This window comes from Humulus lupulus, chromosome 7 (genome assembly GCF_963169125.1).
Source record: "Humulus lupulus chromosome 7, drHumLupu1.1, whole genome shotgun sequence".
Taxonomy (NCBI): Eukaryota; Viridiplantae; Streptophyta; class Magnoliopsida; order Rosales; family Cannabaceae; genus Humulus; species Humulus lupulus.
The window spans coordinates 114202739-114219610 of NC_084799.1; the positions used below are offsets into that span (position 1 = coordinate 114202739).

The window sequence follows — 16872 nt, forward strand, 5'->3', positions numbered from 1 at the left end:
ATATAAAATTCTTTTAGTTTGTAAGAATTCACAAGAAAACGCGAAACAGCTCAAATTATCATAGCCTGATACATATAATCAAACTAATTCATCAATGAATAAAAAGCAGTAATATAACCAGTAATAAAGATTAATGAAATAATGAATACATGGACATAATTTTAGCCCTTTATTCGTATTTTACACTATTAAATTACGAAATATCATAAGAAATATATTAAACTCTTGATAATATTTCTCTAAACCAAATAACATTCATTTATTGTTATCATTTATGTATATGTCATCATCAGAATTGAGCAACTTCACCATTGTTGTCGGACATAGATGGCCACTGAAACCTGCAAAGGTTGCATAGAGGAGAATACAAAGAAGTCGTTTGGTACTTATCTTCCCCACCCATCATCGGCATCGGAACTCCAATTTTGACCGGGCTCACGTAACCTGGTTGGTATGTCTTACCCAAAACCCCCTCAACAGAATCTGAGAGGTCGAAGAATCTGAACTGAGTTTCCAAGTGAGTGAACGAATCCCCTTCTGGGATTTGATAGTTGTGGACTCTGTTCTCTTCTTTTCCAATGGGTTTCACTTTAATGTCCATTTGCACGAGACCTGCCACCGTTACTCTGATGCTGTTATAATCGTCGGTTCTCTCTAAAACGACTTGTCGTCTGTTGAGAGTGCTGTCGGTCCTCCATTCGGCCTCGCCGTCAGTTGGGATTTGGATGGACTCGCCGTCCCAGCTGGCAATGAGAGCATCATTGGCGTCGTTCCATTGTGAGACACGCTTTGCTCCGATGACAAGGGTGTGAGTGTCGAACATGACGGACAGGGCCTGGACCCATGTGTAGTCTCGGGTCCTGCCTTGGGGCCTTGTTCCGATAGAGTGTGCGTTTATTTGGAGGTTTTCGTCGGAGACGATGGCGAAGTTGCCACCCTTTGCGCCATGGAAGTAAAACATTATGCCGTCACCACCGACGAAACGTGGGTCGTAGCAGAGGGAACCGTAGCCATTACAGTTGGGTCTTCTAACTGCCAAAATCACAAACAGAGCCAAGAGTGAGCTTTAAATTTCTTTTTAAGACCTAGACTATGCATATCATACATTAATTGAAAATCATCAATGATCATAAACAACGAAATAACCCTTTTGAGCTTGTTATACTATAGAAATAAAGTGACCTTTACTTGAGTACTCTTAATGATCATATAGCTTGTTATACAAGTTTTTATAAAATATATGTTGCTTTATATATCATGTGGTGTCTAACATATTTAAAGTGACACATTATGTTGGGCACCATATGAAGCATTAATATAGCAATATATATTTGTTTAAGTTTTACTATTTCAAAATTCTAATTGCACAGTGATCACATGTATTTCACGTATTGATGAGTACTAAGTACCTTTCAAAATATGTACTATAGAATAATGTCATGAAGGAAATAAATGAAGAGCATATGATGAAGAGAAAGGAGGCTTACACTTGCAAGTGACTTCACACTTGCTGCTGCAATCAACGTAGCAACCTTTCTTCTTCTTGTTGTTCTTAGGCTTTCTCGAAGGGCATTCGGCGGGACATGTAAGGGTTTTGGAATTACATTTCCCCCTGGCTTTGCAGAAAGCTCGTTCCCTCCCTGAAGCTAACGGCGTCAAAACGTCGTAGTGTGTTGAGGCAGCGTCGCCTGCTGGCTTCGTCGGCTTCGTTGGCTTATCATTGCTGTTCCCATTTCCATTTCCGTTACCGTTTCCGTTATTGCTTCCACTGTTGTTGTTTCCGTTACCATTGCCGTTGTTGCTTCCACCGTTATTGTTGCCGTTTCCGTTGCCGTTGCTACCTCCATTGTTGTTGTTTCCGTTACCATTACCGTTGTTGCTTCCACTGTTGTTGTTGCCATTGTTGTTGCCGTTGTTGTCTCCACTGTTGTTGTTGCCGTTGCCGTTGCCGTTGTTGTCTCCACTGTTGTTGTTGCCGATGTTGTTTCCGTTGTTACCACCTTGGCCCCTAGCATTGATCGCCATTTCCATTGAGATCAACACAGCGAAGAGAGCCACAAATGCATGTGACTTTCTTAGTCTAGCCATCTCTAAATACAATTATATGTTTCCTTTTTTTATGTTGAATTCTTCTATTTGAGAAATAAAATGTCTATATGAGATGATGAGTGTTATGATTATAAGCTGTGCTTATATAATACCTAAGAGAACTCAATTAATCAATTCTATACTAAAGCTTGGAGTTCGGCTTAAGGTTTGGCATTAATTGATTCTTCTTCAAAACTAAACAAAAGCAGCTGGAAAAATAATAAATAGGAAAGAGAGAAAAAAAATGCATTTGTAGGAGTATTTTATTACGTTGACTTTACTAATTAACCAAACCCATAATTAACTGTATGCCATTTGGAATAATTATAAGAAGTATATCTAAAGAAATCAGTACGTTAGGCTTATATGGATTGCCTATGTACTTAGACAACTAAATGCACAAGTTGTAATACTATAGAATGTTTCACACTATTTTCGTGCGTGAGAATATGTATTGGGATAAAAGATTCTAGTTAACTTTTATAGCAAGTCAGCTGTGTGCTTAGAACTGCTTCAAAGTTCTTTTACATTTTTTCGGTCAATGAGTCTGACCCAAGAAAATTGCTATATAATATATTCTGCCCATGCAATAGCAAAATATGTAAAGGTTATTGTTATGAATGGCTAGTTTGGATTGTTTTGACGATCCCGGCCTAAAATTATTCATTGAAAAAATTCAATGATAAATTAAGATACTACTCATGATCTGAATAATTACCTTAAAAATAACTTTCGTAAAATTACTATTTATAATTAATGGGGGGTATATATATAAGTTTTGTATTATTGAAGGATTTTTATGGACTTAATCCTACTTGTACTCCATGAAACTTTTAAGACAGTGTAAAACAGTTAAATTAACCTATGAATAAGCCTCAGAGAAACTCAATATAGCTGGATCTAACTTCGATATATAGTTAGGTCGGTATTCTTCTTTAGAAAAGAACACTAATATAATATAGTATGGCTATAAACATAAAGATGGTTCTCTATACTCAACCATATGCAAATATTATAATATTACATTATTATATAGCAGTTATTACCTTTCGGGCAAGGAAAAAATCAACAATAATAAAAGGACAAGCAAAAGGTCACTTTTACAAATGTGAAAGAGGACAAATAAAGCAAGCGAGCTTAATTAATGTGATGAATTTAGTAGTAATATTATAAAAAATATATATATAAATTGTTTCATGCCAAAGACGTCCAGGAAAATTTGAGCGATTGGTAAAATAATGCATGAGTAGCACGTAATGGTTGAAAAAAATCACCTGTTCCCAATTTTTATATATATCATCTCCAACATGCAGGGATGCGAAAATATTTTTGCCAAACATATATTTTTTAATGAACTAAGGATATTAGTTAAAAATAGTACATAATTTATTTGTAAATTGTAATATATTATATATAATGTCACATTTAAAAAGGAGGAGAAAAACAAAACCACTGTAGTATATGACTTTTATGTTACATATGAGATATGTATAATGTTATACATTGATGTTATGATTGCAGTGACATAAGGTTACCACAGATATAAAATCATGAAATTGTATTGATATTGATTGAGATATATGATATATGTCTGTGGAGTTGTGTCATGTCATCAAGCCCTAATGGAAAGTTGGAAAGGGTAAAAAGAAAGGCGGCAAGGGCTACTTTTGGGCACTACAACCAAAAGCTAAAAGTTGAAAGTAAAAAGTAAGGGCATAAGTAAAAGAAAAAAAAAAGGCATGGTGCAAAACAAGAAGCTTAAACACATTGAGGAGCAAATTCAAAATTTTCATATTATTAGAAAAGTTGAAGAGGGTAATCTGATAGTCTAGAAACATACATCAATGTATTTGGTTGTGCACTAGAATCTTATCTATGATTCTTGGGAATATCATTTTCTGTGTTTGGTTGCGTATAGTAATCTGTCAAGTTTTCATATTTTTTATAAAATTAATATAATAATATATTTCGTCAAAATAATAAATAATATAATTATAAAAAGCAAATAACATTTTAAAAAATTACCAAATTCTTCATTAGATTATAATTTATAAATAATTTTACTCGCGAAATATTTTTTTAACAAAATTAAAAAATACAGTTATTATATACTAGAATCAAGTATAATTTTTAAAAATACAAAAATACCCTTATATTATTTTTAATAATATTTCATTTGTTATTTTAAACTAAAGTAATAATATAAAGGCTTTACATATTAATTTCTTTCAATAAAAATTATTATTTATCATTTTATAGTTTGATATATGTATATTTGTTTTTATATTATAAGTTTCAAAAATAAAATAAGTCATTAACTAAAAATTATTGGTTTAAGATTATTTTTTTTTTTAAAATACTAATAATTTTGCAGTGTTACGCATTCCTGGATATCTGAAAACCACCTGTCAAATGGATTTCACTTGAACCCAGAATCAGGATAAGTTAAAACCCCTAGAGTTCAGTTTCTCATATTAGAAAAACTCAAACTCAATACCAAACATGAGAAAGTGTTCAGATTCTCATTACCGTCTACAGATTCCTGCATACCAAATGACCCCTTAGGGATTAAAATGCTTCTCCGAACATACTTAGACAATCTAAGAAGAAATAGGTGTGCAGTCACCAAATCAAAAGCTTAAAGACAAATATGCAAAGTATTTGTCATCTCAAATTAAGAGTGGTAAAAGAAGTATCTACAAAGAGAGGCAAAGAGTTTAACTGCCAAATTCTAAAATTGACTTGAGTCTCACATGTGTCCTTAAATTACCACATGTATCCTTGACGGGGTGTTTGTTGAACATTTTAAATCTTTATTTTTATTGTAAATAAATGAAGAAAAAGAATGAGCGAGGAGAAATAGAAAATAAATAATAATTATAATAATAATATCTCCACATTTCTCTCTACTAACCAATAACTCCTCAACAATCACCAATCACTTTTATCCACTCTCTCCACTCCAACCACTCTCTAATAATCTAGAGTCCATAAATAGGGAAAGAAACTAATCAAAGAGCGTGAGAAAAATACAAAAAAGAGAGAAATCTATCAAAATTCTAAGAGAAACACCACAACCAAAAGAAAATAAACACAAATAGGAGAGTTAAGAAAAAGTTTCATCTTAAGTATGTTGGCTTCAAAGTATTGATTCTCTTTCTTGTCTTTCGTCGTTGTAGAGTACCAGGAATTTGGAGGGAACAAGAGGCGGGAACTGACTCTACGGCGATGACATATTGTAGTTGTAGGGTCTTCATCGAAGAAAAAAAAGAGGGAAATATGTTTGTCTATAGCAACGACCTGTCGTCACTGTAGGATGGGGAGGGAACTCAACCGCCCAGAGTTGGTTGCCTATTTGCACCCCCTATAGCGACGACTTGTCGTTGCAGTAGAGTCCTCATGGAAAAAAAGGAGGGAAGACAACATGTCATCGCTGTAGGATAGGGAGGGAACTTAATCGTCGTGAGTTGGTTGCCTATTTTCACTCCCTATAACAACGACATGTCATCGCTATAGAGTCTAATTTAATCAACTGGTCAGTTATTTTGTACAATATCGCGACGACATGGCATAGTAATAGGGTCTACAAAAACGTGGCAAAGTTAACCGCCAAAAAAATTAAGTCAAATTTCACTGCCTATACCGACGACATGTCGTCGCTGTAGGGTAGATGCGTAGCACACGAGAGGATTCGTGTATTGTTCACTATCCTACAGCGATGACATGTCATCACTGTAGGGTTTCCCAGTTTGAGTGAAACAGTGCATTTGATATCAACGACGACCATTTATTACCTATAGTGACGACATGTCGTCGCTATATGTAATGCCCCAAATTTCCTAATAAGGTTTAGGACCTTGATTAGGAGGCCGGGAGGGCCATAATTGATTTATTATAGTATTTAATGATTATATGCATGTTGATGTGAATTATATTATTATATGATGGTGAATGCATGCTTATGGGCTCATATGTTAACGATAAGGGCATTTTGGTAATTTGGCCTGCTGAGGGCATATTTGAAAATTGGGTGCATATTGTAATATGTGAATGAGATTTCATTAGTATGGAGATATATTCGAGCTATGCGGCATGAGACGATCTTAGATTATGAGTTAGCGGTTTTATCATAACGGGGTCAATTTTGGGGTAATAGAAATGTTTATTTGGTGATAGATTGGGAATATTTGAGATTATGGTGAAATTCTGGAAGTTTTGACTATAGTGTCCCCGGGGGTGTTTTCGGGACCCCAAGCACTAGGTTTTATTTGAAGTTACTTAAGCTTGAAGTAGCTTGACAGATAAGAACATACGTTAGAAACTTCTCGTTCTCTCTCAAAACAGTCCGTCTTACCGTTTGAGCCTTCTTGAGGGAATCTTGAGTTCTGGGAGTCGGAATCAAGCTAGGGTCGAGGCATAGCGATCCTAGGAAGGATTAGAAGCTTCTTAGCCGAAGGATTTGATGAGAAACAACCCAATCGAAGGTAATCTAAGTTTGAAGTTTTAAGTTTTTAAAGTTTCTAAGCTTAGAATTGGACTTTGTTAATTGTTTAGTTTTTTGGTCGGTTTACGCTTTAGGTTTTGAGGGTTTTGGAGTATTGGGAAGCTTGGGAACTTTGATTTGATGATTGGGGAATGTTTGGGTATGTTTTTGGAGGATTTGGAGTGCTTGAAACACGTTTGGGAATGGCCCAGGGTTGGGGGTCGTGGCCCTGTTCTTGGGCGCCACGGCCCTAGTTCGATGAAGCAGGTGTCAGGAATTTGTGCTTGCTGGGCACCGCGGCCCTTGCCTCAGAGAACCCTGGGGGCCGCGGCCCAAGGTGCTAGGGCTGCAGCCCTTGCCCTGTTTTCACCCCGTTTGCTCGTTTTGACCCCGGGAACTTAACTATGGGCCTCGGGAGTGTCCCTACTACTTGGATTAGTTTGGATTGGTCTCTTGGAGGCTAGATATTGGTGTGGAAACCTTTGATTATCATGTTATTCATGGTGTTCCATATTTGGTTATGATTAGGTGACCGCTAAGGGCTTAAAGGTTGATCGTTCTCAAGGGTCATTCTTATATTGGTTCTAGCTCGAATCTGAGGTAAGAAAACTGCACCCTGTGTATATGTGACATGCATGGCTATTATGGATGCATGTTGGTTGATTATTGAGCATGACATGCATGGCTATTATGATGCATGTTGGTTGGCTATTGAGTATGACATGCATGGCTATTCCTGATGCATATTGGATGTTTAAATGTAAACATTGATAGCATAATGAATGCTTGGAAATCTTGCCCATTTGCATATGACTATTGTTGAGGCATGCTGGATGATTAAGTGTGATGCATGTAATGCACGAGAAACATGTGATTAGGGCATGCCATGAATGATGAATATGAGATTGGCCAGAGCTTGAGTCTCTGAGTTTGTGCATGATCATGATTATGCTAGAAACTGTTTAGTAAGCATGCTGAATGCCCTATTCTTGGATAATTGGCATATGATACATATTGATAGCATTGCTTACCTGTGCATGATACTGACTAATTAGTCAGATTTGGCAAAGGTGCTAGTATCAACTGTGAAGCTGTGACTGATTAGTCAGGTTCGGCAGTGGTACTGGGCACTGGTCATGTTGCACTGACTTGTCAGTCAGAATTGGCAAAGGTGTTAGTGTCAGCTATGAAGCTGTGACTTACTAGTCAAGTTCGGCGGTGATACTGGACACTGGTCACTTAGCGCTGACTTATTAGTCAAGGATGGATTTAGCGTGGTTCACGCAAGCCAACGGAGATTAGATCTAATCGACTATTAGCATTGAATGACTCATGGAGCATTAATGCCTGACCGACCCTGAGGGTCGATGAACAAATAGAGCTTGGAGGCTGGTGGCTTACCTAGCAGCCACTCTCCCACTAGAAAAGAGAGCCTGGAGGCTAGTGGCTTACCTAGCAGCCACTCTCCCGCTATAAAAGAGAGCTTGGAGACCAGTGGCTTATCTAACAGCCACTCTCCCGCTAGAATCATGTGATGTTCACCCATTGGTTTGAAAGTTTTACACTCAGTGTGGTTATAATGATAATCATTTGATAATGTTTATGAAAAGTATTATGTTTTCTTGCTGGGCTTCGGCTCACGGGTGCTATGTGGTGCAGGTAAAGGCAAGAGGAAGCTAGACCATCCTTGAGTTGGAGAGCTTAGGTGATGACGTGTACATATGCAGCTGCTCGTCCGCCACAGCCGAGGTTTAAAGTGGAACTAGGGTTGAACCCTGTTTTTGCCGCTTAGAACGGCCTGTTGTAAATATTTTCTGTAATAGACTCTGAAACTTTATTTTCGGGATCCCAATGTATATATTAAATGTTCTAGTGAAACGTTACATCCTAATCAAAGTTTTTAATCCCTAAACCACTAATCATACTTAATTCACGATTTTGGCCAAATGACTCGATTTGCGAGTTTAGCACTGTTTACAAGGCACACTGTAACGGTCCCTGGAGTTTGGGGCGTTACACTATAAGTCACATCGATATAACCCCCCAAGCAAAGCTTTTCTTCTTCATTTTTCTTCATTTCCCTCTAAAACAGAGACGTTTCTCTGTGTTTTCCTTCGCTGCCCAACACTGCCCAATGCCTCCAAAGGAGTTCCAACACCATTTTTGGCCCTCCATTGTTAAGGTTAGTTCATTTATACCCAATAATGTAGTTGTTTTTTTTTTTTTTTTTACATTTAGTTTTTTGTTATGATTATTGTATTGGGTTTGTTAAACTTTTTATTGAATTTTTTTTGTTTTCAGATTGTATTGGAGCATCCCGAGTCTTTGGCCAATTCATTGATATCATCCCAAGCCTTTGGGTATTGTTTGTAATTTTCATTTTTATTTTGTTTTGTGATTGATTAGTATATTAATTGATAAATGTTTGTTAAATTTTGTGTTGTTTTTTGTGATTATTAGTGTATTGATAAATAATGATAGTTAATTTGTATACATAAATAGTTTTTAAATTAAATTTTTATGTTTGTTAATTTTATAGTTAATTTGATATTAAGTTATGAAAAATTGTTAGGTTAAAATTCATTTTTTGTTTTCAATTGTATATTTGTTAGGTTAAATAAAGTTTGTGTTTCGAATTATATATATTTTAGGTTAGATAAATAATATGTTGATTTGGGAATATGTTTATAATATGTTTCTATTGTTTATTTGTGAATTCAAACGATTGAATTAAATTTTATGTATGTTCTCGGACTGGTTTATATATTTTTATACAGATTTTAAATTTTAAGATAAGCTAGATTACAGCCGTTATGCTGTCGATATTTTTGTAGATTTAGAAAAACTAAACATTACAAAATAGTTTTAAAGTTAGTGTGTTTAAAATTTTTAATTAATAACAATTAATTAAAAAAAATATAAATTATAAATTAAAATAATAATTTTACAAGTATAAAATTTATAAATATCTGTTTATTAAATAAGTAGAAATTAAAATAATAATCTTTAATGGTAATTTAATAAATTTATAATTAAATATTTGTTTATTTAATTAATTTTATAATATATTCATAAAATTTGATAATATATGTACATAAAATAGGTGATTAAGTTAAATTTAATCTTAAAATTAAAATAATAATTCTAAAATAATAAAACTTTATTTTTTTGATTAAGAAAAGGAAATTTTTTATTGATCAACCAAGCCGATACAACCAAAAGGCCGGAGCAAATCATTCCCCCTCAATTACAAACTAGAGAAAAAGTGGATCATCAATTTCTCTCTCAAAGTCTGTTTTTTAGCTCTAAAACTTAGGCTAAAAACTCTAGCTTTAACTGATTCTTTAATAAGAAAGTCTAAATAGCAGCTACTATCAAAACAACATTTATTTCTATTAAGCCAAAGATAGTACACAGTTGCAGCCAAAGTGGCTGAGACTACCCGAGCCAAGCCACCATTCCTGGAATCATTCAGCCAGCTACTCCAGTCTTTGAACTTTTCAAACCAAATTAAACCACCCAGCCAGACAGCAACAGCTTGAAGCACTCTTTTGGACAGTATACAGTCAAAAAATAGATGAGAATGGCTTTCCAGCTCAACCTCACAGACCAGACAATTCAGAGAGATAATTGGTATGTGACAGTGCTGCAATAAGTCCCTAGTGAGAAGCTTCTGGTTAATAACCTGCCAAAGAATGAACCTATGTTTGGGCACTGAAAGATTGTACCAAACAGCCTTCATACTATTAATAGGAATACCAGGAATAGACAGTAAGTACAGTTTGCTCAGCTGGAATTTCCCCTGTATGACAGCTTCATTCAAGATCGAGTTAGACGAAGATTTACTCATCTTAATCAACTTTTTCCAGTACCAGCTAGAATCTTTATGCAACTCATAATCCCAAATCTGGACCCCTTTTAAATAGATACAGTTAACCCATTTAACCCAAAGGATGTCCTGCTTAGAAGAGATAGCCCAAATGAATCTAGCAAAATTGATTTTATTCCAGAGAGATCCCTCTTTAATGCCTAAACCACCATAAGATTTAGGTCTGCAAACTAGATCCCAAGAGGCAAGATGAAACTTACTTCTAGTGCCTTTACCACCCCATAAAAAGTTCCTACACAGACAGTCAATTTCCTTGATGACCTTTTGAGGAAGAAGAAAGATGCTCATCCAATAATTCCTTATCCCCATTAAGACCGACTGAATAAGTTGCACACGACCAGCATAAGACAAGTTTCGACTAGCCCAACCATGTAATCTTTGCCTTATTTTCAAAATAATGAGATCACAGTCTATAGATTTCCATTTTGTAGGTATCAAAGGCATGCCAAGATAAACTAAAGGAAAACTCCCTTCTGTCATTTTAGAAAGACTCAACAGATACGCCTTCTCAGTACCTGAGATACCACCAAAAAATATTCGGGACTTGGAATTATTGATGTACAGACCAGAAGCAGCTGAGAAGGTTTCAAAAGACTGTTGAATAATCTGAATAGAACTAGCATGAGCTTTGCAAACAAGAAGTAAATCATCCGCAAAGCAAAGATTAGTAATATTCAACGATTTACATAAAGGATGGAACCTGAATTTCTTGTCCTTAGCAGCCCCATGAAGTGCACGCGTAAGATATTCTATGACTAGAACAAAGAGTAAGGGAGAGATGGGATCACCTTGACAAAGCCCTTTACCACCTTTAAAGCTACCTTGGAGTTGACCATTCATGAGAATGCAATATGAGGAGCCTCTAAGACATATCATAATCCACCTAATAAATGTGCCAGGAAACTTGAATGCATTCAGCAGGTTCTCTAAAAAATCTCAATCAATGGAATCATAGGCTTTGCTGATATCTATCTTCATTAAGCAACGAGGAGAACTTCGTTTGCGATTATAACCCTTAAGAAGATCTTGAAGAATAAGGACATTATGGGCAAGAGATCTATTCTTAACAAAAGCCCCTTGATTTTGATTGACCAACTTAGGAAGAATAGATGTAAATCTGTTACAAAGCATTTTAGAGATGCATTTGTACAGAGTATTACAGCAAGCAATTGGTCTATACTCTGTGGCATTTGTTGGATGACTAACTTTAGGAATAAGAGTTAAAATGGTATTATTCAAAGCCTTCGGGATATAACCTGTGTCAAAGAATTCAAGCACTGCATTAGACACCTCTTTCCCTATGTCAAACCAAAACTTTTGAAAAAACCAGCTCCAAATCCATCTGGACCAGGACTTTTAACAGCATTAATTCTGAACATGGCTGATTTGACATCATGAGAAGAGAAAGGCTTAATCTGATCTGTTTGGTCATCCAGACTCAGAAGCGGACCTAAGTTTAAGATTGAAGATTCAATATGTCCAGAAGCTGCACTAGAACAACCCAAGTAAGACTGAAAATGATGAATAAAATGATTAATCACCTTCGGGTAATCATCTTCTACTCTACCATTTTCGGAAACAAAAGAAACAATTCTGTTATTGGCTTTCCTTTTCTTCATACTAGCATAAAACATGGCTGAGTTTTCATCACCAAAACGGATCCAATCTATCTTACTCTTCTGGTAAAGAAAACTAGCATAAACTGCCTCTTGTTTCTTAAATTCCAGATACAAGGATCTCTCAGCTACACTCAAGGTCTGATTAGTCAGATCAGAAAAAAAGACTGATTTTAGCTTGCTGGTAAGCATTCTTGCTTTCCTCATACTTCTTGACAATGTCTCCTACAACCCTCCAATTAAACCTCTTCAACTCAAACTTAAGCCAATGAAGCTTCCTGGAAATCTGCTCCAGACCACAACCCTCAAATTTTAAAGGATTGTTCCAGTTATTCAAAACAGTAGTCTTGAATTTAGGATGGCTAGTCCACATATTGTAGAACCGAAAAGGACGCTTTCCCTCTTTCTGGACTGGAATATGCTTCAAGACTATAGCACAATGATTTGAAACTACCTCCCAATTCGCTATGGCACTGACATTAGGAAAAGAGTCAAGCCAATCCTCATTAAAAAAAACTCTATCTAACTTGGAAAAAATATGATTGTTCCCATCTTGATTGTTCAACCAAGTATAAAAAGAAGTCATAAAAGAATTCTTCCCTCCAAGCTCAAACTACTATAAAATTCCCAACCCATAAAACTTGAACTCATAACCTCCTTAATTCACTCTCCTTTTATTTTAGTTTCTAAAAGAGCCCTAATGCCAATCTTATTCAACTTGCAAATATCTAAAATAGATAACTGCTTATTCCTCTTATTTAAACCTCTAACATTCCAACTCAATAAGTTGAAACTTTCCATTCAAATTCAATAACAAGGAAGGATCAGTGAGAACCTGCTAGTGTTCTTGGAGAACACTGAAATAATTACTTGTTTTATGGGAAGATGCTGGGTTTTCTGATTTCTGAGTTCCTGGTTTTTTCGGGTAGGCCCATCCTTGATCCTTTGGAAGTTTCACAGGGTGGGATTCATCTGCCTCCTTTGATTGATTCTGAGCTGAAGGTGCCTGGACAAGTTTAGAAAGACTATCAGTTTCTTTATGATCAGAACATCCATCTACAGGTGCTGTCATGACCTCCTTCTTTCTCAAAACAACTCTTTCCACAAATTTGCAAGAAGAAGCTGTATGCCCTAGCTTTTTACACTGAGAACACTTTGTAGGCAGCCACTCATAGTCAATCAATTGGTCCACTGCTTGACCTCTCTCATTGATATAGCTAATGTATTTAGGTAGTGAATCTGATATCTCCATGTCCACTAGAATCCGAGCAAACTTTATCATCGACCTGTCTTTGCTAATCTTATCTATCATTATTGGTTTCCCAATTGTGCTAACCAGTGCACTCAAACAATTGGTTCCCCAATACTGTAAACCTAGATCTGGAAGTCTGATCCAAACTGGTACCAATTTAATCGATTTCAAAGAGTCAATATCAGTTGTCCATGGCCGTAAGATAACTGGCTTCTTGTCAAAATGAACCACCCCTGATTCTAAAACCAAGTCACGAGTAGTCTCATCTCTGAATTTGACCATAGTAAAACCTGAATTCATTCTCTCCACTCATTCAATCCCAAGTTTCCCCCAGATTCGATTGATAAAACCTTCAAAAATAGGTAAGGGCGGGTTGGCTCCAATAACCACACAAATCAATGCAGACTTCCAGAATGAAGCTTCTATTGCAATTTCCTCAATGTCCAGCTGAGCAATTTTTTTACCATCCTTCTGAAGAGGTTCCTTGAATTGCAATTTTGTACCCCCCTGTAGAGGCAGCGAGTCCTTAAATCGGGACCAGGTTTCCTTCATAGCTTCTTGAAATGACTGGGTCTCTACCTCCTCCGCCCACGAAGATGAGCTTAGTTCAGGAGCAGATTGGTTTACCTGAGAAGGATCTAACGTCTCCTTACCAGATTTCACAGGGGTCTCTGAGGACACAATCTCAATAGCATCATACTCATAATCCAAACCAGACGGAGGCAAGACAGAAGGATCTTTTGTGGATGAGGGGAGCTCCTGCCAAGCATCTGGCTGTACAGGCTTCTGCACCACCTTACGTTGCCGCGCCATGGTAGAGAGAAGGAGGAACTTCACGCTCAGATTTGGTAATAATAAAACTTTATTGTTATTTAAAAAAAAGTGAAAATTATATTAAGAATTTGATAATTATTAAATAACATAATAATAATTATAATTAAATATTTTATTATATAAAAAAACTTTATAATACACTCATAACTAACAATAATATATATTAATAAAATTTGCTAATATATATTCATAAAATTTAATAATTTATTCATAAGATTTCACAATTTACTTGAAAAAATTAGTGTTTTGGTGATAAAAAAAAAACTATTAGCAAATAAAGGTAGTTTTTTTTATGATTATCACATTGTGATAATTTATTTTCCACTTGAATCAGTTATGACGATTGGCAAGAGTTGGATAACTAATAGACAACGTAACTCTGATGAGTTTTGGAATGGTCCTCAAGCATGTAAACATATGGCCAATAATCATGTGAATGCTTCGGGAGAAGTCAGATGCCCATGCATTCAGTGTGTCACTATGTTGAATCAGAAACTGGATGTGGTGGAGGCTCACATACACAGATATAGGTTTCTGCAGCGATACATGAAGTGGACCTACCACAGTGAAGTTGATATGCCTCCAGTAGTGGACAACGGGGCTCCAGTGGCTGATGAGATGATTGACATCATCAATGATTTTATTGGTGAACAAGACACTAATGAAGAACACATAAATGAAGTAATTTCATATGGTGGTGGAAATAGTACGAAGAATAAATTTGATGACCTGTTTCAAGAGGTCGAAGCTGAGTTATACCCTGGTTGTCTTCCTTGAACTTCTTGGCGAAGATGATGCACATGAAGGTTATGAATAAATGGGCAAATAGTTCTTTTTATGAACTTTTGCAGTTTATAAAATTTGCATTCTCGAAGGAGAATAAGATTCCGCCTTCATTCTATGTGTCTAAGAAAAAAATGAGGAAGTTAGGGTTGGTTATCAATCAATTCATGCTTACAAGTATGATGTTGTTTGTTCTGAAAGGAGAATTCCCAAAAATAGAGTTGTCCTGTATGTGGTGAGAGTCGATGGGTTGACAAAGACACAAAGGGGAAAAAAGTCACCCACAAAGTGTTGCGGTACTTCCCTTTGACTCCTAGGCTGAAGCCTCTTTATGGTTCAAGGCATACAGTAAATGATATGACCTGGCATAGTACGGGACAATTGAAAGAAGATGGTGTGATGCACCATCCTATTGATGGGGGTGCTTGGAAACAATTTAATTCATGATATCCTGATTTTTCCAAAGAACCCAGAAACGTTCGATTGAGTTTGGCTACTGATGGTTTTAATCCATTTGGTAACATGAGTCTATCTTACAGCATGTGGCCGGTAATATTATGCATGTACAATATGCCTCCTTGGTTGTGCATGAAAGAGTCATCATTCATGCTGACCTTATTGATTCCCGATCCGAAATCACATGGGAAGGGCATGGATGCCTTTTTGAGGCCTGTGGTAGACGAATTGAAGGAGTTCAAACCATAGATGCTGCAATAAACAGTGTATTCAGAATGCGTGTAGCACTATTATGGACTATCAATGAATTTTCGGCCCGTAGTAGTTTGTCTGGTTGGAGTGGCCAAGGATATATGACATGTCCTTCATTCAACGAAGACTCTCCTTCGTCTCGAGTAATTGGAAATACAACTTATGTTGGTCATAGAAGACTCTTATCTTCTATGCATAAGTGGAGGAAGAGTCACTTGTTTGATGGGAATTATCAAAAAGGACGTCCTCCAAGAAAATTCAGTAGTCAAGACATACTCGAACAATTAGCGCATGTTCCAGATCGTTTGCCGGGTAAACATGTCAATTTCGGGGGTGTGAAAGCGAGATCCTAAAAGAGCTTAATTGGAGTAAAAAGAGTATTTTATTTTAACTTGATTACTTATCCGAACTTGAACTGAAGCACAATTTAGATGTGATGCATGTAGAGAAAAATGTTTGCAACAGTTTACTCGGTACTTTTCTTATGAATGAGAAATCTAAAGACACCACCAATGCACGAGTAGACTTGAAGAATTGGGGTATCTGAGAAGAGTTACACCACAAGGAAGACGGCATGAAGTTGATCAAACCACATCCTATGTACTCTTTCACATCGGATGATTGATGGTTTTTCTGTCAATTTGTAAAAGGAGTTAGACTTCTTGATGGCTTCGCTTCAAATTTCTCTAAGAAAGTAACTGACAATGATGGCAACATTGTTGGGTTGAAATCCCATGATTGTCACATTCTTATTGTAGAGTCCCAGAATGTTTACTTAGCCTAGTTAGATAGCAGCAGCAGCAGCAGCAGCAACATTAGTAGTAGTAGCAGTAACAGCAGTAGTAGCAGTAGCAGTAGCAGCAGCAGTAGCAGTAGTAGTAGTAGTAGTAGTTAGTAGTATGTTAGTTACCGTGGATTTTGGTTCAAGTCGGGACTTAGTTGGAAACTCATAGCAACAGTTATGGATTTTATAAGTTTAACCTATAGTTTAAGAATATTAATTATAACATAAGGTTTGATTAATATTGCTGGTCCTAGATATATTATTTATTATAACCTAAGGTTTAGATAGATCCAATAAGAGCATGACACTTGTCATAATCATGATTATTAAGGAAATTAAGTATTTTGATGAATAGTTTTAATAAAAGAAAGATCTAGAAGCTCTAGAACCTTCTAGAAACTGTTAGGATCGTATTATGACTCAGTCAAAGCTGTT

The 16872-nt window shown here is 36.1% G+C and overlaps 2 protein-coding genes across 2 annotated transcripts; both read right to left on the reverse strand.

Moving 5' to 3' along the window:
- Nucleotides 1-289: 289 nt before the first annotated feature.
- LOC133792092 (uncharacterized) lies at nt 290-2088 on the reverse strand. The gene is made up of 2 exons (XM_062230000.1): nt 1488-2088; nt 290-1032 (listed from the first exon to the last, which is right to left on the reverse strand). Exons 1-2 carry the CDS (start codon nt 2086-2088, stop codon nt 290-292), a joined length of 1344 nt encoding a protein of 447 aa, XP_062085984.1.
- Nucleotides 2089-9818: 7730 nt separating this feature from the next.
- On the reverse strand, nt 9819-11300 carry LOC133792093 (uncharacterized). Its single transcript, XM_062230001.1, has one exon. The coding sequence runs from the start codon at nt 11298-11300 to the stop codon at nt 9819-9821; it is 1482 nt and encodes a 493-aa protein (XP_062085985.1).
- Nucleotides 11301-16872: the final 5572 nt, after the last annotated feature.